Source organism: Eumetopias jubatus, unplaced genomic scaffold, assembly GCF_037043125.1.
Source record: "Eumetopias jubatus isolate StellerSeaLion01/CBP00866 unplaced genomic scaffold, mEumJub1_p1.0 scaffold_6, whole genome shotgun sequence".
NCBI lineage: Eukaryota > Metazoa > Chordata > Mammalia > Carnivora > Otariidae > Eumetopias > Eumetopias jubatus.
In genome coordinates this window covers 59,677,400-59,702,931 of record NW_028274812.1, presented here as the reverse complement: position 1 = coordinate 59,702,931, position 25,532 = coordinate 59,677,400, and the positions used below count along the sequence as shown (strand labels likewise).

Here is a 25,532-nt window from a genome sequence, read left to right as displayed (position 1 = left end):
TACATAGTAATGTATGCAGGAATAATTTTATCATCATATGATAAAAGCAGAACAAATGCTATTTACGTACTGATACCAACTGGATTTAAAACAGTAAAAAAGTTTATCTTGAGTAATATGAAAATACACAATAGTTTTCTTTGATATCTAATAAAATATTTTACTTGTACAGAACAGATTAAAACATTTTTGCTTCCTTCTTACCTATTTCATCTTTCCTCATGTCTTTCAGCTTATCCACAGTAAGATTTTTTTCTTCTAATCTTGTTAGAATGTGTGGTGGTAAGACTGAAAACTGTCTCAAAGGGCTGGCCCAACCCCAGAGCCTCTTGTCAATGACTTTACTAAGATTCAGGAGCCTGTAGGTCATGGCAGGCCAACGTTTCCTCAGAGCAATTTCAAAAAGAGCACGGACAATCCTAGCTGCATTCTGAAGAATAAAAAGGGGGTTGGTGGTTAGGTACACTGTACTTTAAATTTGTCAGATTTGTCATTCACACTCAGTTTTAAAAGAAGCATGCCAAGTTGCAGCCTTTAATTGTGGGCAACATCTAGTCTCATATAACCCTAATTATCTTTATTATTTCTATATAAGAATAATCACATCTTTCATAAGTGGGTGTTACCTTGTTAAATCTCAGATGATAGTCTCATATCCAGGTTTTTAGGAGGCTCCACCCTATGCCCCCTAACCAGGAATGAAGGAGGAAGAGATAAAAGGTATGCATAAGACTTAAAAGGTTGTTGAGGCCATCTAGAATATAAGATACAGCTGAGGATACCCTTGGGTATATAGTACAATGATTAAAAGTCTACCTAGAGAAATAAAGAGGACTTTGGGATCCAGTCAGACAGAAAAATTAGTGTGAGAAGGGTGATAAAGGAAATCCTGATGAGTTCAGCTACCTGTAGTAATGGTTCCCTACAAACCAAGCAACACTTCAACTGCTTTATTATCTCATTTAATCTGTATGCTATCTCCTTTAATGATTATGGCAACTGCATTCAATTGGTCTTGCTATTATGATTTTATAATGAAAATAATAGAGCTTGGTGAGGTTAATAATTTGACTAAGATCACACAGATAGTTGGTGTCAGAGTATCTACTCAAAGCCAGGTCTAAACAAGTCCAATTTAACTCCAAGGTTCTAAATTCGGTGGTCAGGAAAACTTCATTAATAGACATATAGAAAGTTACAAGGATTGAAGCCCTTTTAACATCTCTACAGTTAGTTTCCATTTGTTTTGTCTCCTTCCCTCTATCACTAACTTTGCAGGTTATTTTACTGAAGATTGTTTTTAAAGTCATGAACTTGGGAGATACCTCATAATCTTGAACGACATCTATATTTAAAAATGAGGAATATTAAAATCTGGTCAAAATCATAAAAAAGATGAAAAAGAAGGAAGATTTTAAGTAGCAAATAGGTGATCTGGCTTGAAATTACAAGGTAAAAATGATCATTAAGAGTTAAGGGCTTTGGTTTTCTATTTTATATAAAATATGTATTTGTCTTCTGACAAATTTGACTACTTTTTTACAGTATTAGAAACTTAAGAACAAAAATGGTATTTAGAAGTATGAGGACAGTTCTGATACCCAGTAAAAATTATAGGATGACTCTTATTAGGCCCAGAGAATAAAATGAACATTTTTTTTTTAAAGATTTTATTTATCTTTTGACAGAGAGAGACACAGCAAGAGAGGGAACACAAGCAGGGGGAGTGGGAGAGGGAGAAGCAGGCTTCTTGCCAAGCAGGGAGCCCGATGTGGGGCTCGATCCCAGGACCCTGGGATCACAACCTGAGCCAAAGGCAGATGCTTAACGGCTGAGCCACCCAGGCGCCCCATGAACATTTTGATTACTATATCTACCAAATAGGTCTTCTTCCGGCATCATTCTTAGCCGCTCTTGTAAGAAGATGCTAGGCTAATTTTCCCAACTGTGTTTGAAATTATGTTATTTTTCTATGTCAGAACCTACAGTTGTTCCCTAGAAGCTAAAAGAAATGGAAGGAGAAATCCCACGTGAGATACAGGCAGGCATTTTAATCTGGAATGATATAAATGGGGAATAATGATCAAAATCTCTAACATACGCAGTTTAGAGAAGCTAAATAGAGGCTTCTTTATAAAATCATAGACTATTCGAACTGAGGATTTATCTCAGGGGTTGAGAGAATCAAGTTTTAGAAATATAGAAGGGATGACTATTTTATAGAGCTGAGAGGGTTGTGGAACTGTTGGTGGCTTACGTTTAAAATATAAACTCAACAATAATTTATCTAATGCACTCATGGATGATAGACCCACAATAGCTATTTAAGAAAAACCAGGATGCTTTGATTATAACCTTAATTTTTTGAGACTGACTTTTTGGGAACCAATCATGAAGAAATCCTGTCTTATACTGTAAAGCAATTTGTGTGTCAGTCTTTGATAATATCTTCATAATCTTGAATCAAACAGAAATGTGGCCAGATTATTCATCCAGAACCCAGAAAAGCTTTAACTTTTAGTTAAGTCATTAACTATTTCAATATAAAATCATTAGAAAATGTAAAATGACAATATCATTTTTTCAGAAAAACAGGTAAGTTAGAAACAATGGTTCCTATAGAAGTCACAGGGTTTAGAGATTAAAAATTACATATAAATTTTCTATGGCAGGAAATACATGGTTCCAAGATACGCAAACAAAATTTCTTTTTACCACATCCATATTTGGTTTATATAGCATATGAAATCATCACCTGGTTCCTTGGTTACTTTGATTAAATTACTGAATTCATTCAAATTGTTTACCAATATATCTTGGTTCATGTTTGCAAATATTTCACGTTTACAGTTATTTCAAAGCACTTCTGAATATTCATGGCTGTTAATAATTTATTTAACACAAACATACTTTTTCTATATAAAGTCTTTGAACAAAATTACCAACATAAGATACATAGCAGAATAGTTTCTGTATTTAAAATAAGATTAAGCTTTTATTTCTCTTTAACTTAGAGGAGGCACTACTCAATGAAAAATGATGAAAAAGGGATTCTTTTTTATTTTTCTTTTTAATTACAGTATAGTTAACATATAGTGTTATATTAGTTTCATGTGTACAATGTAGTGATTCCACACTTCCATACATCAGCCGGTGCTCATCACAACAGGTGCCCTCCTTAACTACCATCACCTATTTCACCCGTCCCTGCTCCCACTTCCCCGCTGGTAACCATCAGTTTGTTCTCCGTAGTTAAGAGTCTGTTTCATGGTTTGCCTCTCTCTCTTGAAAAAGGTATTCTTGATAAGTAAAAAGTATTTTTTTTAAACATGTCTAGAAGGGAAGCCTCATTTGAAAGGCAAATACTGCAAAAAATAACCTGCTTTACTTCACACAAGGGCTTGAATATAAAAACATAAATACTACAACATTTTATACTACAGTATTTAAAAAAACATACATTTAATGAGCTGTAATTTAGGGAATAATTTTCTTTCAGTTCTCAATTTTTAAGTATCACTGGTAGGGAAGAAAGATTACTTTTTTATCACAGACTTATCAGACTGAAAATATGGTGTGAGGTATTGCTATTAAGCCTAATTTAATGGTAAAAATTTTGTTTATATTTCTAACATTTGGGGTAAGTTATAAAGGTTCCACAATCTTTTACTCTGCTTGAAATAATCTTGTATTATTGCCCTTTGTAAGTAAAAGAAATGAACTTTATTGTGTAAAGCAGAAAAACCAAGTGTTGATATCTTTAAACTCTAAAATGAAAACACCAGCAACATCTAAAAGAACCAAACCAACCACCAAATCCCACCTCCATTTCTGATCTAACAGCACAGAGGGCATAAAAGATACAGAACCAGTTCTGCAATAAAATGGTAATTGGTGGCATGTCACAATGCAATGCATTTACAGTATAGCATGAATTAATATCTTGAGTCTCTAAAAGTAAACAAGGAAGAGAAAACAGGAAGGGAGTAATATTCTTACCTGTGCCACATATGCAGAATCTGATATAAGGGAGAAACTGTCCATCTCTCCTCGGCTGATATAAGTTTGAAGTAGGATGTTTATTTTCCCGTAACTGTTCTCTACACCTCCAGGAGCTGCGAGTTCACAGAAATTGTTTAATAAGGCATCTAGCTCTTCTATTTCCTCTTCTCTGACCTGGAAGAATCAATGTTTTTATAAGATTATTTGGGCTGATTTATTGAAATTTTTCATATTTAAACTAAATTACATTGCATTTTTTTAAGGCTTTCATTTTTCAACATTTTTCTTTTGTACATTAATATAATAGTAATTTTTCATCGGTAGCTAATAAAATACAATAAGAAACTATCTTGAGGCTGATACAATTACATTTTATTATTCATCACCAATATTAAAATTGCCATTGACATATAAAAATTTGATATGCCACAAAAATTAAATCTTCTGACCTCACCATCCTTCAGCTGATGAGATTTCATATTTTATTTGACCAGAGTAAAACCTCTGCCCAAATGGATTAGGGCAAACTTGAATTATCTTCAAATGCATTCATTACAGTCATATATTTTTATATGGTATAACACATTCATAGCTTAAAGCTGTGAAGTACTATGATTCACAGTATTAAAGTTTTCACTGTTAATAAGATTAAATTATAATACGGGTACAGAAATACTCATATTTAAGTTTGAATCATGCATGTCCTTTATATTTTCTTCAGTGAACATTATACTGCAAATAAACCAAAATCTACATACTATATTCTCTGCTAGTTTCGTTATTGCAAACCTACTTAAATTATAGTTGATTTGCAGTACAGAGCAAAGAATAATGTCAGGAATGACATAATAGCATAATCTAGGATAGTGGACACTGTTGATAAATGGAAGAACATTGCTGGTACTCTAAATTCGAAGTGCCACACAGCTCATACTGTAACAAGAGTAACAATTAATTATAAGCTTTTATAAATGAATGAATGTATATAAGCCAAATGCATTTGATTCAAGCTTCAAATAATCTTACTTACCTTGATTTGATCAAATTCTTCAGCTTTGGAGACTATAGCAAAAATATCACTTTCTGTTTTGTGAGCATCAAAGAATTCATTGAAGGTCTACCAAAGTAAGTGTTATATTTGATTAAAATAGAAGATCCAGTAAAATGGTTTCAATTAAAAACTGACTATAAAATCACACATTCTTAAGGAATATTTGAGCCCTAGACAATGCAGAGTTATTATGTCTGTGGTATCCTATTCTTGATCATTGCTTTAAACATCATCAAATTTAGCAAAGACTGAAAAATTTCCTAAGACATAATTAGCTGGAGAAGACCTTTAGAAGCAAAAAGATCAATAAAACCTACAACAGATATCTAAAAAAAATGTTCAGCATAAGAGTCTGGTCTTGGCTCATTTTCAGCATGGGCATATGGAAATCTGTACCATTCACCAACTTTAAGCTGAACATATATCATATAAAATTCAGAGAGGAATAACTAAAATTAGGTAACCTCTGGTGAAGGCCTCATAATATTACTAGTGAGGGCATATACAAATTCAGGAAACTGGGAAGAAAAAAAAAATCACTGAAAGACCACACAGAATAAAGAAAGCTGAAGAAAGGCTACAGTTCTTGAAAGAGCTGCAAACAGACATAAGATACAGTTTGACAGTAACATACTACCCAGTGGGAAAATGAGGAAGGTTACTTAGTGGGCAAAAGGAGTGCAAGTGAGCACGTGAGCAGGTGATAGAAGCAGTAGAGAGGTAGGGGCAATGTTTTGGATTGAGGAAGACCAGATCACAGTAGTGAGATGATACATGTTAAAAGAAGAAACCTCAAGTGCTATACAAATGCAAAATTTATTTTGGCAAAGATGAGGAAAACCTAGTATGCACACAAAGGTGTTTTCTGAAACCTGTTAAATGTATAAGCATGTGTTATTTAAATAAGTACCAAACTGAGATTTCATATTGGCTTAGGTTTTCATATTTCTGAAGAAATTTCACGTTAGTGATTACTATTACTTTTTCATTTTAAAAACATATTTAGGTACCCCAAAAACGAATATAAGAAAAAAAAATTCAAACTCTTTCTCTATAAAAAGGAGAGTAAAAATGTGCTTTAACCCATCTTGGTCTTTGAATTTAAGGCTCTTCTCACAGGTAATCCCTGTTATGTTTTCCCATATATTAACATATGTAGGTACATATACATGCATGTAAACACACATAAAGACATGCATATACTCCTTAAAATGTAAATATTATACTGGCATTCTATCTTACCCAAGATTACATTAAAAGGCAATAAGCAAGGCTACACTGTAGTCTAAATTATCCTTGAAACCTCTTAAATTGCCCAAATAGTACAGCTTGGTTGATCTGATTATTGCAGTTTTTCTAACTCTTCTTTAGCCAGTGTTTCTCAATAATCTGCAACTAATTTTTCAACTTTTATTCACTGATATCATTAAGCCATCACCTCCTGCTTAAACTCATTCAGGCATTCATTCCATAGGTCTCCCCCACATGCTCAATGTTTTAGGCTTGGGTGTGCCTACTACTTAGGATATACTCACTGAACAGAAGGCAAATGGTCCTTATTATTTAAAGTCTTATTTTTCTCTTGTGTTTATTCAGCATGTTATTGAATTCATGTAAATTAAATGCACTTTGTTTTATTAGTTGCTTTTATTATTTTCCATTAATACTATATTTTGAAGTCTAGAAAGTATTTACATCTAAGAACATTATTGTATTTGTTACACTCAGTATACCTCAATGGTGTTGTATTTAATATAGTAGTGGCTGGCGGTTCTACCCAAATCAGTTGAGGAAAAATACCCAGTTCGCTCTTCAAAACGAATCATCCGAGCTTTGTCTAGTTTTCGACCAACTTCAATGACCAACTGTTCTCGATGCTTTGCTAATGTTGGGTCAATCTGTAGGAAAAAATATATATATAAACACTTGAATATTTCTTTAGAGTCATTATTTACAAACATATACCTATTTATGGAAATTAAAATTTTTTGTTGATACGTTAGTTAGAATAAAATTTTTTTATTATAATTTTTAAAGAAGTACATTTTTATAAATTCAGGACATAGCTAGAAAATATTTTAATCCATTAAATAAAGACTTAAAAATTCATTAATATTATTGATCTTTATTATGTTATCATTAGGTAGTAATATTTTACAATCTAAAATTCTTATATGGTCTTATAATCTTTAAGAATATAAAGATTGGCAATCAGATATTAGTAAAACAATCTGTCTTTTCCCTCCCACACTAAAATAAATAGGGACTCTAAAATATCAAGCTGTATTCCTACTTCATCAGTTATTTGGAGAACTCGCAGTGAGGATGATTTTCTCTGTTAAAGATATAAAGAAATAAATGCATAATTATTCTCACAAGAGTATGACTTTGGTGTTCTAATAGTTTACATAACTGCTGATGGAAAAACCCATTTTGCCCATAATAATAATAGAAGCAAAGAGTAAGATGAAGTTGACAAGAAATTTCTGAATAGTTTTGAAATTATTATTTAATAGCCTCTTTCTAAACAGAAAGGACAATTAACACAAGATATTAACAAGTATTCTTAAGTATTCTGATGTGTGTGTATGTGTATAAATGTATGTATGTATGTATACATATATACAGGCACACACACCAAGTCCTGAAGGTCATGCTCTAGTCAGGAGCAATAAATATGACCTTTAAAGGGAAGGGAGGGGAGTATAAAAATTCTTCAGAAATCAATTAATGAATTAAAACTCCTACTATTCCTTCTAACTTACATTTTTAAAAAATTTTTTATTGTTATGTTAATCACCATACATTACATCATTAGTTTTTGATGTAATGTTCCATGATTCATTGTTTGTGCATAACACCCAGTGCTCCACGCAGAATGTGCCCTCCTTAATACCCATCACCAGGCTAACCCATCCCCCTACCCTCCTCCCCTCTAGAACCCTCAGTTTGTTTTTCAGAGTCCGTCTCTCATGGTATGTCTCCCCCTCCGACTTACTCCCCTTCATTCTTCCCCTCCTGCTATCTTCTTCTTTTTTTTTTTAACATATGTTGCATTATTTGTTTCAGAAGTACAGATCTGTGATTCAACAGTCTTGCACAATTCACAGCGCTCACCATAGCACATACCCTCCCCAATGTCTATCACCCAGCCACCCCATCCCTCCCACCCCCACACCACTGCAGCAACATTCAGTTTGTTTCCTGAGATTAAGAATTCCTCATATCAGTGGGGTCATATGATACATGTCTTTCTCTGATTGACTTATTTCACTCAGCATAACACCCTCCAGTTCCATCGACGTCGTTGGAAATGGCAAGATCTCACTCCTTTGGATGGATGCATAATATTCCATTGTGTATATATACTTCTTCTTTATCTATTCATCTGTCGATGGACATCTTGGCTCTTTCCACAGTTTGGCTATTGTGGACATTGCTGCTATAAACATTGGGGTGCACCTACCCCTTCGGATCCCTACATTTGCATCTTTGTGGTAAATACCCAGTAGTGCAATTGCTGGATCGAATGGTAGCTCTATTTTCAACTGTTTGAGGAACCTCCATACTGTTTTCCAGAGTGGTTGCACTAGCTTGCATTCCCAACAACAGCGTAAGAGGGTTTCCCTTTCTCCACATCCCTGCCAACATCTGTCGTTTCCTGACTTGTTAATTTTAGCCATTCTGACGGGCGTGAGGTGGTATCTCATTGAGGTTTTGATTTGGATTTCCCTGATGCCGAGTGATGTTGAGCACTTTTTCATGTGTCTGTTGGCCATTTGGATGTCTTCTTTGGAAAAATGTCTGTTCATGTCTTTTGCCCATTTCTTCAATGGATTATTTGTTCTTTGGGTGTTGAGTTTGATAAGTTCTTTATAGATTTTGGATACTAGCCCTTTATCTGATATGTCATTTGCAAATATTTTCTCCCATTCTGTCGGTTGTCTTTTGGTTTTGTGGACTGTTTCTTTTGCTGCGCAAAAGCTTTTTATCTTGATGAAGTCCCAATAGTTCATTTTTGCCCTTCCTTCCCTTGCCTTTGGCAATGTTTCTAGGAAGAAGTTGCTGCAGCTGAGGGCGAAGAGGTTGCTACCTGTGTTCTCCTTTAGAATTTTGATGGACTCTTGTCTCACGTTTAGGTCTTTCAACCATTTGGAGTCTATTTTTGTGTGTGGTGTAGGGAAATGGTCCAGTTTCATTCTTCTGCATGTGGCTGTCCAATTTTCCCAACACCATTTGTTGAAGAGACTGTCTTTTTTCCATTGGACATTCTTTCCTGCTTTGTCGAAGATGAGCTGACCATAGAGTTGAGGGTCCATTTCTGGGCTCTCTATTCTGTTCCATTGATCTATGTGTCTGTTTTTGTGCCAGTACCATACTGTCTTGATGATGACAGCTTTGTAATAGAGCTGGAAGTCCGGAATTGTGATGTCGCCAGCTTTGCTTTTCTTTTTCAATATTCCTCTGGCTATTCGGGGTCTCTTCTGGTTCCATACAAATTTTAGGATTATTTGTTCCATTTCTTTGAAAAAAATGGATGGTATTTTGATGGGGATTGCATTGAATGTGTAGATTGCTCTAGGTAGCATTGACATCTTCACAATGTTTGTTCTTCCAATCCATGAGCATGGAACGTTTTTCCATTTGTGTCTTCTTCAATTTCTTTCATGAGTATTTTATAGTTTTCTGAGTACAGATCCTTTGCCTCGTTGGTTAAGTTTATTCCTAGGTATCTTACAGTTTTGGGTGCAATTGTAAATGGGATCGACTCCTTGATTTGTCTCTCTTCTGCCTTGTTGTTGGTGTATAGGAATGCCACTCATTTCTGTGCATTGATTTTATATCCTGCCACTTTACTGAATTCCTCTATGAGTTCTAGCAGTTTTGGGGTAGAGTCTTTTGGGTTTTCCACATACAGTATCATATCATCTGCAAAGAGTGAGAGTTTGACTTCCTCTTTGCCAATTTGGATGCCTTTGATTTCTTTTTGTTGTCTGATTGCTGTGGCTAGGACTTCTAATACTATGTTGAATAGCAGTGGTGAGAGTGGACATCCCTGCCGCATTCCTGACCTTAGGGGAAATTCCCCATTGAGAATGATATTCGCTGTAGGTTCTTCATAGATGGCTTTTATGATATTGAGGTATGTACCGTCTATCCCCATACTCTGAAGAGTTTTGATCAAGAAAGGATGCTGTACTTTGTCAAATGCTTTTTCTGCATCTATTGAGAGGATCCTATGATTCTTGTTCTTTCTTTTGTTAATGTATTGTATCACGTTGATTGATTTGCGGATGTTGAACCAACCTTGCAGCCCAGGGATAAATCCCACTTGGTCATGGTAAATAATCCTTTTAATGTACTGTTGGATCCTATTGGCTAGTATTTTGGTGAGAATTCTTTCATCCATGTTCATCAAGGATATTGGTCTGTAATTCTCCTTTTTGATGGGGTCTTTGTCTGGTTTTGGGACCAAGGTAATGGTGGCCTCATAAAATGAGTTTGGAAGTTTTCCTTCCATTTCTATTTTTTGGAACAGTTTCAGGAGAATAGGTATTAATTCTTCTTTAAATGTCTGATAGAATTCCCCTGGGAAGCCATCTGGCCCTGGGCTTTTGTTTGTTGGGAGATTTTTGATGACTGCTTCAATTTCCTTAGTGGTTATAGGTCTGTTCAGGTTTTCTATTTCTTCCTGGTTCAGTTTTGGTAGTTGATACATCTCTAGGAATGCACCCATTTCTTCTAGGTTATCTAATTTGCTGGCATGTAGTTGCTCATAATATGTTCTTATAATTGTTTGTATTTCTTTGGTGTTGGTTGTGATCTCTCCTCTTTCATTCATGATTTTGTTGATTTGGGTCATTTCTCTTTTCTTTTCGATAAGTCTGGCCAGGGGTTTATCAATCTTGTTAATTCCTTCAAAGAACCACCTCCTAGTTTCGTTGATCTGTTCTACTGTTCTTTTGGTTTCTATTTCATTGATTTCTGCTCTGATCTTTATTATTTCTCTTCTCCTGCTAGGTTTAGGCTTTCTTTGCTGTTCTTTCTCTAGCTCCTTTAGGTGTAGGGTTAGGTTGTGTATTTGAGACCTTTCTTGTTTCTTGAGAAAGGCTTGTATTGCTATATACTTTCCTCTCAGGACTGCCTTTGCTGTATCCCAAAGATTTTGAACAGTTGTGTTTTCATTTTCATTGGTTTCCATGAATTTTTTTAATTCTTCTTTAATTTCCTGGTTGACCCATTCATTCTTTAGTAGGATGCTCTTTAGCCTCCATGTATTTGAGTTCTTTCCAACTTTCCTCTTGTGATTGAGTTCTAGTTTCAAAGCATTGTGGTCTGAAAATATGCAGGGAATAATCCCAATCTTTTGGTACCGGTTGAGACCTGATTTGTGACCTAGGATGTGATCAATTCTGGAGAATGTTCCATGGGCACTAGAGAAGAATGTGTATTCCGTTGCTTTGGGATGGAATGTTCTGAATATGTCTGTGAAGTCCATTTGGTCCAGTGTGTCATTTAAAGTCTTTATTTCCTTGTTGATCTTTTGCTTAGATGATCTGTCCATTTCAGTCAAGGGGGTGTTAAAGTTCCCCACTAGTATTGTATTGTTGTCAATGTGTTTCTTTGTTTTTGTTATTAATTGCCTTATATAATTGGCTGCTCCCATGTTAGGGGCATAGATATTTACAATTGTTAGATCTTCTTGTTGGATAGACCCTTTAAGTAGGATATAGTGTCCTTCTTCATCTCTTATTACAGTCTTTGTTTTAAAATCTAATTTGTCTGATATAAGGATTGCCACCCCAGCTTTCTTTTGGTGTCCATTAGCATGGTAAATTGTTTTCCAACCCCTCACTTTCAATCTGGGGGTGTCTTTGGGTCTAAAATGAGTCTCTTGCAGACAGCATATTGATGGGTCTTGTTTTTTAATCCAATCTGATAGCCTGTCTGTTTTGATTGGGGCATTTAGCCCATTTACATTCAGGGTAACTATTGAAAGGTATGAATTTAGTGCCATTGTATTGCCTGTAGGTGACTGTTACTGTATATTGTCTGTGTTCCTTTCTGATCTATGCTGCTTTTAGGCTCTCTCTTTGCTTAGAGGACCCCTTTCAATATTTCTTGGAGGGCTGGTTTCATGTTTGCAAATTCCTTTAGTTTTTGTTTGTCCTGGAAGCTTTTTATCTCTCCGTCTATTTTCAATGACAGCCTAGCTGGATATAGTATTCTTGGCTGCATATTTTTCTCGTTTAGTGCTCTGAAGATCTCATGCCAGTCCTTTCTGGCCTGCCAGGTCTCTGTGGATAGGTCTGTTGCCAATCTAATGCTTCTACCATTGTAGGTTACATATCTCTTCTCCCGAGCTGCTTTCAGGATTTTCTCTTCGTCTCTGAAACTCGTAAGTTTTACTATTAGATGTCAGGGTGTTGACCTATTTTTATTGATTTTGAGAGGGGTTCTCTGTGCCTCCTGGATCTTGATGCCTGTTTCCTTCCTCACATTGGGGAAGTTCTCTGCTATTATTTGCTTCAATATACCTTCTGCCCCTCTCTCTCTTTCTTCTTCTGGGATCCCAATTATTCTAATGTTGTTTCATCTTATCATATCGCTTATCTCTCGACTTCTGCCCTCGTGATCCTGTAGTTGTTTCTCTCTTTTTCTCAGCCTCTTTATTTTCCATCATTTGGTCTTCTATATCGCTGATTCTCTCTTCTGCCTCATTTATCCTAGCAGTTAGTGACCCCATTTTTGATTGCACCTCATTAATAGCCTTTTTGATTTCGACTTGGTTAGATTTTAGTTCTTTTATTTCTCCAGAAAGGGTTTCTCTAAGAACTTCCACGCTTTTTTCAAACCCAGCTAGAATCTTTAAAGTCATGATTCTGAACTCTAGGTCCGACATCGTACTAATGTCCTTATTGAGTAGGTCCCTGGCTGACGGTACTACCTCTTGTTCTTTTTGCTGAGGTGACTTTTTTCGTCTTGTCATTTTGCCCATAGGAGAATAGATGAATGAGAGAACAAAATGCTAACAGGTTAACAATGTCCCCAACAAATATACTCTATACAAATCAGAAAAGACCTGAAAGGAAGGGAAAAGAAAGAAAAAAGAAAGAGAAAAAAACAAAAAACAAAAAGAAAAAGATAAAAACAAAAACAGAACAATACAAAAAAAACAGAATATGATCAAATATGATCAGGCTAGTGCATATAGATCAGTGCCACACACTAGATTTTGGGCGTATTTTGGTCTGTTAGAAAAAAGTCCCTCCTAAAATTTTAAAGGAAGAAAGACTTATATATGTACAAAATAAGGGTTGATACAATGAAGGGATGGAAGATGAATGTAAAGATGAAAATTATAAAAGATTTATAAAAGGAATTGATAAGATAAGTTGTTTGAAAAAAGAAAAAAGATTTAAAAAAAAAAAAGAAAAAAGGGAGAGAATGTGAGCAGGCAGGAGACTAGAACAAAGCCATACACTAGTGATTTAGGGTATATTTTGATCTGTAGAAGAAACTGTATCTCAAAATTTTAAAGAGAGAACAACTTATATATATATGACAAAAATAAGGGTAACTACTATGAGGGGATAAAATATGACTCTAAAAATGAAAAATAAAAAATGTTTTTTTAAAAAAAGGGATTGATAAGATATTGGTTGAAAAAGGGAAAAAGAAAAATTAAAAAAAAACAGTTAAAAAAATTAACTTTGAAAAACTAATGAATCAGGGTAAAAAAAGCCATGAATTCTATGTGCAGTATTCCCCTAGCGCTGGAGTTCTCCCATTCTCCTTGATCGGTAAACTTGGTCTACACTGGCTGGCTGTTCCTGCTGATCTTCTCGGGGAGGGGCCTGTTGCCGTGGTTCCCAAATGTCTTTTCCGGAGGCGGAATTGCCCCACCCTTGTTGGTCCAGGCTAAGCTGCTTGGGTTTGCTCTCAGGAGCTTTTGTTCCCTGCAAGCTGTCGGTACAGCTTTGGAGGACCAGGGTGAAAATGGTGGCCTCCCAGTCTCCACCCGGAGGAGCTGAGAACTCAGGGCCCCCGCTCCTCAGTGCGCCCCCAGAGAAAAGCAGTCACTCCCGTCTCCCCGGTCTCTGGCCGCACTCCGGGCTCACCTGGCCTGTGACTGAGAGTTTCTATCTCTGGCACCTGACCCTGTGTGGAGTCTCCAAACCCAGCAGATCCCTGCGCCGCTCCTCCCCAGGGAGGAAGGGGAGTCTCCCCAGCTCTGCTGCTTGTTGGGTCCCTGCTGGAGGAGCAGTGGCCCGATTGGGCCATGGATCACAGTTTATGGCAACCCCGAGCTGAGAGCCCGCGCCTTGGCTCCGTCTCTGCAGCCGGCTTCCCCGCTCTGCTACCTGGGAGCTCTGCTGCACTCGGGCACCCCCCATCTTTCTGTGACCCCAAGGGTCCTGAGACCCTACTGTCCCGTGAGGGTTCCACCCCCTACTTAGCCACTGGAGCGACGTCCCTCAGCGGAGCCGACTTCTTAAAAGTTCCGATTTTGTGCTCCGCGGCTCTATCACTTGCGAGAAGCGGCCGACGGAGGCCCCCTTCCCCGCTGTCTATCCTCCCGAATATCGCCTCGGATTCACTTCTCCGCACGTCCTACCTTCTAGTAAGTGGTCCCTTCTCTGTTCAGAGAGTTGTTGCTACTCTCTTCTTCGATCTCCTGTTGAGTTCGTAGGTTTTCAGAATGGTTTGATCCCTATTCAGCTGAATTCCTGAGACCAGATGAAATCCAGGTCTCCTACTCCTCCGCCATCTTGCTCTGCCCCCCCAACTTACATTTTGATGGTAGCTTATCCATATACCAAATATTGCTAAAGTAAATTTAAAAATCAGAAAAATGAGGCAAAGGAAAGTCAAATGTAGGGAAGATGGAATCAAAAGTCATTAGCAAATACAAAAGTCTTAAATATTTGCTATAAATGATATACTGTATGTATCAAGTTCATCTTACAAAACCATTTTATTCATACATGTTCTAAACCATTAAAAATATGTTGGACAACATGATTTATGTTAGTTCACATGAGTTTTGTGGCTACAGATTCTTACTGAGTAATAAAATATAAACATGTAAGTAAAAAAAAAATTAAAAAGATGAGTCTCTAAACTGTGAAGACAGTAAAACTATGTATCTCAGAAGGAAAAAAGAATCACTTTCTTTATACTAGAAAATTATACAAAAATGACTTCTGATATTAACCTAGTACTTAAAAAATCAATTGATATGTTTATTTTGCCCCAAGATTTGCAATGGCTTAGCCCATAAAACTATGTGTTGTGTTTTGCCTTCCTCTACCCTTTCAGAATATTTTCATAGTGACATTGACTATTTTCACAAGCCCATATTTGTAACAAGATCTTTTTTTTCCCTCCCAAGCCTTAAAGTTTCAATTTTCCCATGGTCAAATCTATAGCACATAGCACAGGAAAAAGAAAAATGACAAAAAATACTGGCAACCTCTTTGATAACACAATGGAATATATACAAAAGCTGAGTTGACAGTAAGTGGAGGAAAACTAATTCTGAGTTCAATTTAACTTTGCTACTTTTGACTTAACACTAGTGAATATCCATATGATGATGGTGAAATAATGTTCTCATTAGACAACTGGTTTTATCTGTAATTAGGGAGCATGTACATTGTATAAAGCAGAGTTCTAAGAAAAGCCAAGATCTCACAGAATTTGTAAGCCATGTTGACCACACAACTGTAAAGTTCACAGGAAGAAGTGCTACAATATACATTCAATTTTGTCACCGTGCTCTGTGGAACTGATCCAAGCCTCCAACTGCTAATTACTCATTAATGGTATCTTTTAATTTAGGAATACAGGCTTAGAAGGGACTTGATAAGAGGAACATACTTAATAAAACATAAGCCTATTATTAAAAGTGATCTATAATTTTCCTCATGTCTGTCTGGTTTACTCTAAAACCTTAATTTATTATCGTTTTTTAAAAATCACAGCAAAGGGCACCTGGGTGGCTCAGTTGGTTAAGCGTCTGCCTTTGGCTCAGGTCATGATCTCAGGGTCCTGGGATGGAGCTCCGCATCGGGCTCCCTGCTCTGTGGGGAGCCTGCTTCTCCCTCTCACTCTGCCCCTCCCCCATGTTCATGCTCTCTAATAAATAAAATCTCAAAAAAATAAAAAAATAAAAATCACAGCAAAATATTAATACCAAATGGAAATGTACCTGAATAATAAATTGATAACAATATAAAGATTAACTTTTTGTGTGTATCTGTGGGAAAAGAGAGATAAATTGAGTGAAATAATTATAGGAGGCAAATTTAATTTTCCTTCGTATTTTCTAAGAAAGACTAAAGCTTTTTGTTTTTCTTCCAGGTACCTAATTCTATTCAGATGAGGCAGAAGTAGCAAATATTTATCCTCATATCATAAAAAGATTACAAAACTAAAAAAAGAAGCTTTGATATTTTTTTATAAATGAGTTTTCTACCTGATAAGCCTTGTGACTGATGCCATATACTAATGGATTTGCTCTCATCCGTACATAAAGATAAGTGTAACTTATCCACTTCACTGCTTCTTCCACATTAGTAACTGTTCCCAGAGCAATCTGCAAATCAAAAATATAACAAAATTAAACTAATGCATTAAAGTTGGATATAAACATTACATCAAAGACCATTTTGTCAAAAGTTAAGTTAAAATACATCATTATACTTTATTTAAAAGAAGGTAGGTATAATCACTGGACATGACACTTCTCCAATTAATTAAAAATCATTCCTGCCTCATTTAATTGAGAACAGTACATTGGAAATGCCATCTTCCAAAACTGAATTTACTCAGTATTACGGCATCTGATTATTTTTCCCTAGAGTTTAATTCTATATAGCATCGAAAGGTTAATAATTTAAAAATACAATAACAACATATAAAATCTGTGTAATAAAGAGAAAGGAATTATTAGAAAATGATATTAAAACAAAATTACAATGAAAAGTTTTCTTAAAAATACATTTCCTTAGCTACTAGCTCTATAGGTAATCATTTACTTAGTGTTCCTTAATTTAAAAATTCATGCAAGTTGTGAAACTTCATAGTTGTATAATCTTTCCTGAACATCTGGCTGAAAAAAATTAAATTTCTTAATACTTTAATCACAGGAGGAGAGATGCTTTCTACCTAAATCATTACATATTAGGAGAAAGAAAGGAAGAATAAACTCTCTCATTTTAGCACTGAATATTAAAGAAAATAAAACTTTTATGTTTGTTTTATCCTATAATTTTTAATTCTGTATAACTAATTTTGTGAAATAAATGTGGATGCTTAGCTATCTTTAGTTAGTTGAAGATGAGATCTTGCAATATATAAAATATCATTATGCTGTTACATCATACTACTAGTTATTAAAAAAGAGAAATCACCAAAGTAAAAAGTGATAAGGCAGATTCTGACTTAAAATTTACACGAACTTATAAGTCAGAGAAAGACAAATACTATAGGGTCTCACTTACACATGGATTCTGAAAACGTCGAACTCATAGAAACAGTAGAATAGTGGTTGTCAGGAATTGAGGGGTGGAGGAACTAGGGAGATGCGGGTCAAAGGTATAAACTTTCAGTTATAAGATGATTAAGTTGCGGGTATCTAATGTACAGCATGGTAACTATAGTTAATACTGTATAGTATACTTGAAAGTTGCTATGGGAGTAGAGCTTTAATGTTCTCATGAAAACAACAAAATGGTTATTACGTTAGGTATATAACTACAAAATATATCAAACCATCGCACTGTGAACATTAAACTTTCACAATGTCATATGTCAATTAGATTTCCATAATTACATAAATTCATAAATTTACACTAATGTACTTACAAATGACTAAGTCATCCACAATGAAGGTAAATATATACATTTCCTAAAATGTGAACTGTAAAACTTTCTACAAAATGAAGAATAACAATACTAAAATATAACTAATAAGGGAGTTGTTTCACACTCCCCAAATATTTAAAAATGAGACAGTTAAAACATTTTCCAGCTTCTTGAGGTGAAGGAAACTAGTTTAATGATAATAGCTAAAAATCTGATAGTGTCTCCCATTTGTGATTCTATTATTTGACAGCGAAAACTGCGTGGATTCTCTAATGACCTACTGGTATTTTAAAATACCACACGAGCCCTAAGAGCAGAAAATTTTACAAAGGATAAAACAGTTTGCTATTATTTTCACAATCAGATGCAGTAAATTAACATTAATAAATACCTATTGCTACTAATGATAAAATAAAGGAAAGGAGGAAGGAGGTATCAGAGAGTGGATCAAGTCATTCAAGTCTTCTAAATGTTCACCAAAAGAAACAGACTAACTGACTACCCTGAAAAATGGATGTAAATTCATGATGGTACATCATATTTCTAGATTAATCTTTGAATGCCACCTAGTGACCAAGACAAGCATTTACTTGTAAATATCTGCTGTCACCTAGCGGCTACTTAGCACAGGAGCCTTTTATAATAAAAATGAGTATTTTTCAAATCTCTTTGCAATATATCCATTCATCTTAATAATCATATAGTAAGTCAGTAACTTACTGTAACTAAGTCAGTAACTAGTCGGTATTATGTAAAGCACAATGGATATAGGAAAAATTAGAGCGTGATCCCTGGTCTCAAGAAGTTGTCTAGTAATGCTGGTGAGACACATGTAACGAAGATGACACTCATGAAACCACCATCCACAGTGCATAGTATATAATACATATTCAAAAATGATTTTAATTATAAAAACACCTAACATGTGAAACTTATAAAAGTGCCATCAAATACACAGTGTAAGAGTTTTACGTTCTGTTAAGAAAAAAAAAATCCACCCCCAATTTGGTAATTTTAGAAGATTCAAAGTATCACATTGTATCTAATTTACCTACTTCAACTTTAGTCTTTAAGGTTATCTTAATTGCTTACTTGTATGTGCATGTTTTCTTAAACTGGTTAAAATCATATAAAAATGAAATAAATAATCATGAGTATGTGTGTGTGTGTATCCGTTAGTAAATATATGAGAAAAAAATTCATGTATGTATTCAGCTAGGATTTGCAAGCTGGCAGTAAGTATAAATAGGGCTGAGAATCAAGGGACTATCAGATAATGGTGATACAAATCGTTTACTAAATACCAGCTTGGCACAGGCGCTTATTAAATTTTCACAACAATCCAGCGAGATTGTCCCTATTTTACAAATGGGAAAATTGGGACTTTATAGGTGAAGTGAGTAGAATGAGAGCCTGTCTCAGGCAGGTGACATGTGTTGGAGAGTAACCAGAACCAGCATTGGGAAGGTTGGTCAGATTATGGAAGCCTTAAATCCAAGGACAAGGTGTTTCTACTATGTCCTGCAGAGACAAGAAAAATTCCATATAGAATATGTGTATGGTTACAGAAAGATTAACATATTTTGAAGTATATACTACAGGGGGCTAACATAGAGTAGGTATCCAGTAATGTCTGCTGAAGACATTTTAATAAGCCTCAAACATGCTTCAGTGTTTCTCTCAGTGCAAAATTAAGTGGCTTTATACAGGGTTGGGACTTGTGACCTTTTGGCGTTAGCATTAGAGAATCAGACCCATTAGGTATCAATCAGCAAATTTGTCTCATAAAATGTTTGTATTAAAATTATTATTTAACATAATACTTTCTTCAGTTCTAAACTAATGGGCAGGATAGATATTCATGTTATAAAAGATAGTAGTGAAGGCAATATTCCTAATCTAACATGACCCTTATGTAGATCACTGCCACTGAATAGTTTTGCAAAGATTTGGGGAGTCTAAAGACTTAAAATTCCATTACCTTAAGAACACAGCACACATTCATTTTATAAATTAATTTCATACTTGATTTCCACAGATTACAAAATTTAATTTCATACTCAACTATGATTTAAGGGGGTTTGTTTCCTTAACAAGAAAATTTACTTTAATTGGGAGTTATTCCAAGCAGACCAAAATATGAGAAAAAAGTTTTAGCAATGGTCTGTACCTCACTATATTAGCTAAAAATTTCAAGGTATGTATTTCATCATTTGAATGCCTTTTATGGCATTAAATGGAATTATGGTTATAATTAGCTGGCATTTCTGAAAATGACTTACCTAATAAGTACTTTATGAATATGAGGTAAATCTATGGACTACAATTTATTTTTAATTTTTCAGGTCTTGACCAAATAGTTTCATTGATAATGTTTTACAGTCTGTAAAAAGACTTCCTTGAGGACAAGACACTTATCCTGTGTCTTCTACACAATAACATCACTACCTTGAGTTTACCACTTATAAAAAGTTATCAATGATAGTAATTATGTTTATGAAGACAGTATTCCTTGATATAGTTTTCTAGAAAAACTGCACAAAAGGGAGACTTTCTTTTTATTATATGTCAAAGAAATTATGGCTACCATTTTGGAAAATTAGTCCTGGTCTTAGAAGGCAAATGGTAGGTATCAGTATAGAGAAATGTATTCATCTTTAACTTACTACAGTCTATATAAGGCAACAAAAATCTATGCTATAATGAAAATACTAGATATGTAGTTAAATATACCTGAGTTTGAATATTAGTTCCAAAAATTAGTAGCTGAAGGACCTTTGGGTCAGTCACATACCTCTCCGGGGCAATTATATCTACCTTGCAGGGCATTTGGAAGGTCCTTAGTCCACTAATACTATCATTGTATAATAGACTATTCTATCAGAGATACTGTAGACCCAAGACCAAAGACCTAATTATTTAAACCATGAAATCATAGCAGGTGATGGGGAGTGAAATTGAGCTATAATAACACTTTCTTTAGAGTCAAAATTTATTTCCTAATCTTTTTTATTTTCTTGTAATTATGCTTCTAGAGACTAGCATCTTCTAACTTCCAACCAAATCTTCCAAACCTCTAATCTTCTGATCCCAGATCAAGTTTTGCCATCTTCATGAATAAAGCCTTTCCTAATAGCTTGTGACCAAAACTGTTTTCTCCTTCTACTGAATCCTTCTATAGAAATTATCACTTTCCAACATTATTACACTGTGTTTTTGTAGCTTTTGCTCCCCGTTTGGACTATCTGCTCCTTAAGAGAGGAGATTGCATAGTGAATATGCTTTGGATCCTCTAAAAAGAATTATAAATACTGAACAGAATATAAGTGAATTTTTACAGGCTCTTTAAGAAGTAGCTGATATAGGGCTTGCACACAACAAGTAATTTGATTGCAAATGTTTCTTCATTTGTCTATTTAACATTTCATTTATTTATTCATCTATTTAACATTTATATCCCATCAACTTTAAAAAATTATTTGAGTCCATTTTAAAGAAAAGAAAGGACAGAGAAACAGGAAAGTGTTGAATGCCAGGGCAATAATTAAAAATGTCTTGAAAACAGCGAAACTTCATTTGAATGTTTGACACACAGACTCTTAAATTAAGAATGTTTATCCTCTTTACCAGTTAATATGTTATCTAGACTTCCAGAGTCTGCTATTTAAATCTTAACACAAAATGCATGTACACACATGAAACAAATTATAATACTGTAGCTCAATTTAAGCAATTATAATTTGTATAATAGATTAATCAAATGACTCAACATAAAAGAGCTTTATAAACCTTATAAAAACTTTATAGAAGTATAATACAAATATAGTGGTGGTTACTGCTATTTCTGTTTCTCTAGTTTGTATAGCTTTGGTTAGATTTCTGGCCTTGAACAAAACCTCACAGTTTAAAAGTACACTCTTTCAGCAATGAATTCTTATCCGTGATCACCTGCAATCTATACTGTTCTGAATTAACCAACAATATTGCCATTCAGCCTGTTGTGCCTTATGACTGTAGAGTGGCATAAGCTGTCTTCCTAAATACTTCAGAACTGCAACCAATTCAACCTTATATTTATTTGGCCATTCTTTCAGCTGATGATTCTATTCCAGTCTTTTATTCACAGGATCTTACCTCTGCATTTAGGTTATCTGCAAGGCTTTCCAGAAACTGACTCTCAATTGGGTTTTGTTGTGTGAGCAAAGTGAGGTAATGGCTGAGCTTGTCATGAGTTGTTATGATGATTCCTTCCCCAAATCTGTCAAATTGTGGTCTTCCAGCTCGACCAAATATCTGCATGACATCTAAAATTCCAAGGTCCACAAAGGAGCCTCTTTTTGCAGCATATATTTGTGTTCCCTAGGTGAGGAAAAGTTAATAAGAATTTACATAAACACACACAAATATAATCCTGATGAGCTGAATACTGAAATTAGGCAAATATGGCAAGATCTCAAAAGTGTACTTTAACTAATCCTTTCATCATCTGTGATAAAGTTAAATTTTCACAATATAAACTAGATTTTTTTTGGAGAAAATAATTCTGACCTTATAAGAATAGCATTAGAAGTCAATGAAACAGCCAAATCACAGTATTTTTCTAAACAAAACAATCCCCAGGTTTAAGACACACACAAACCCATGTAAGGCAAGCTCTTACCTTAATAATAACAGCATGAGCAGGAAGATTGACACCCCAGGCTAATGTCGCTGTACAGACTAGAACTTTGATATGCCCATTAGAAAACAGGTTTTCAACCAAATTTCTGTCCTGCCGAAGCATTCCCGCATGATGAATACTAAAACCATCTAGAAATAATTCTCGTACTTGTTTATTTCTTGACTTCTGTACCTAGAGTAGATATCAACAAGACATAAGAGTATTACTTAGCATTTACAAGTAATTGTTATTTAGCATTTTTGTTCAATGACTTTATCAAAGAAAGCATAAAATGATTCATGAGTTTTATGCAAATGCAAGAGGAATGAAGTTAAAAGCAAGTATCTCTTTCACTCAGACTTACAACCAATCATTATTACTTGTTTCCTATCCTTCCAAAAATAGTCTATTAAAAATTAAAAGCATAAAAAAAAAGAAGCATGAATCTAAATTGCTCCCAACTCATTCAGCATAAAGGCCACAGTTCTTACGATGCAAGAGTCTACAGAAATTATTCTCACCCCCTAAGCTCACGAACCAATGCCAGCCACTAGGGTTGACTTTTCCTCTAAGTTCTTTTTCTGACAAATCCACATCCACTCCACCAAGGTCTTTACATTTTCTATACACAACCTACCTCCCGGAAGACTATTCTCCCCTCTTACTGGGATGCCCATGATTCCCCAGCGCATGCACTCTTCCTCATTGCAACTACCCAATAAAACCAACTGTGTTCACCTAGAGGTGTATTTTTGGTGATTTCTGACTGGCACTGATCATCTGTCTTAGTTCCCCAACTTTATAATGTCCTGAATTTACTAACTTTACTTCTGGTGTCTGTTCTTTGACCTGGCCTGAGCTCAGATGTGGGATTTGATCCACTTATCTGCAATCCATATAAGTGCTACAGCAGAGTATCTTAAAAAAATTCACTAAGATTCACTACAATAGAGAAAATTTCTCTGTAAAATTAAAGTTTTAGATTAACATAATGAAGTATTTAGGTGGTCAAAGCTCCTATTTGGGGCACCTGGGTGGCTCAGTCGGTTAAGCAACTGACTCTTGATTTCGGCTCAGGTTGAGATCTAACAGTTGTGGGATCCATCGAGCTCCACAGTGGGCTCTGTGCTCATCAGGGAGCCTGCTTGAGATTCTCTCTCCTCTCCCTGGGCCCTTCCCCCTCCCCTCATGTGCGCACTCTCCCTCTCTCTAAAATAAATAAATAAATAAATCTTTATAAAGTCTATTAAAAAAAGCTCCTGTTTGGGCATCATGCCCTGTGTTTGCCTGTTATTGCTCTAAAAATTTCATTATCAACATTTCAATAGTTTCTTCTGAAAGAGTTTCCATAGTTTTTTGTAAGGGGCACTACACTGGCACTGAGTGGGATTCAGGGGTTGGGGGTAGAACAGACTGTATCACATTGACTATCCCTAAAGTCACTTAAAATTTTAAACTTCTGAGTTAATAATAATTAACTAAGGAAATGATCTAAGAAAACAGCTCTTCATGAAATCGGCATATATAAAACCAAAATACTTTAACAAACTACTCCATCTAGTGGCCATCCAAGTAAATAACAACTTACACATTTTAAGTCTTTTAGAGTCCCTAACAAAATACACATAAACCAAAAAGGCTTTCTTTTACAAGTTTCATGGGTAGTATATTCCTGTTTTATTTTTGTGCAGCGTGATCAGCCTGTTAGAAATTATTTCATGCATAGACCTTATGATTAACCACACTTGGGTCATATTGCCTAAACTTTCATCTTTTTAGACAAGAATTGTTATCTACCTTCTAAAAGTAGCTCTCATGAATATGGGATGACTTGGGATAAGGTTCACTGCGGAGTATTTGCTAGGATATAACAGAGTTCCTTCATGGGCCAAGGATAGGGAGAGGAGAAACATTTCACCTACTCAGTTTCTTCTCTAATATTCATGAATAGATACTACAGCTAAGAATAAAACAAAGTATTGCTTGGAAGATATACTCTGTACAAATTATACTGCTTGGATTGCTGCTTGTTTCAGGTGAATCTGCTGTCTATGGACCCCTGCAGTGGAATGTCCTGATGTGCTTGTTACTCCTTAGTCAAGCTCCATGTGGGGAAGGACTTGGTTTGTGGCACCAATGGCACAATATGAGGCTGAATGCAGAAAATATTTAACTGGGGAAGAATAGTCCTCCTATAATGTAGCAGGTGGATATTCCAGTATCCAGTACTGACATAGTACTCCCACTCTGACCAAGTGAGTTCAACCAGCTTCAAGGCAACCATCTGGGTAATCCCTCTGGTCTATGTAAGGAATATAGAGGCACCAGGGGTCATTTCTCTTTTGTCTCTGTTCTTGTCAATATCCTGTGCATTGCTTTTTAATTGGTTCAGTAGAGACCTGAAGTGAACAATCCTAAAATAAGTCTGGGTTGCTCATTCTTAACTTTCTTTGAATCTGAGTCTGGCACTTGTGGTCTGGGCTAGCTCATAGTACAAATAAACTAGAATCCTTAGGAATCAGGCCCAGAGATATGCACTTTTATTTATTTTTTTATTTATAGAGATATATGCACTTTTAAAAATCTTCTTTAAAAATAACACAGAAAAGTTTTATTTTTTTCCATTTTTGGTGTATGGTTCTATGAATTTTTATGTTCAATTTGTGTAAGAACCATAATCAGGATACAAAACAGTTCCTTTACCCTAAAAAATTCCCTGTGTTATTCCTTTATAGTTAAACCGTCCCCACCCACAACCCCTGGCAATCAATGATCTGTTCTCCATCCTTATAGTTTCATGACTTCAAGAATGTAATAGGAATTGAATAAAACAGTATATAAGCCTTTGAGGCTAGTTTCTTTTATCAGTTTGATGCCTCTGAGAGTCACCCAAGTTGTACTGATAGTTCATTCCTTTTTATTGCTGAGTAGAATTCTATGGTATGG

General features: G+C 35.2%; 1 protein-coding gene across 1 annotated transcript in view; it reads right to left on the bottom strand.

Moving 5' to 3' along the window:
• ASCC3 (activating signal cointegrator 1 complex subunit 3) overlaps positions 1–25,532 on the bottom strand; it is a 338,572-nt gene that overhangs the window by 128,042 nt on the left and 184,998 nt on the right. The window contains exons 15-21 of the mRNA XM_028104151.2: positions 22,587–22,778; positions 22,061–22,285; positions 16,536–16,655; positions 6,787–6,951; positions 5,033–5,119; positions 4,000–4,176; positions 205–430 (exon numbers count right to left, since the gene is read on the bottom strand). Coding sequence (XP_027959952.1) covers positions 205–430; positions 4,000–4,176; positions 5,033–5,119; positions 6,787–6,951; positions 16,536–16,655; positions 22,061–22,285; positions 22,587–22,778 — 1,192 coding nt within the window. The remainder of the gene's footprint in view (positions 1–204; positions 431–3,999; positions 4,177–5,032; positions 5,120–6,786; positions 6,952–16,535; positions 16,656–22,060; positions 22,286–22,586; positions 22,779–25,532) is intronic.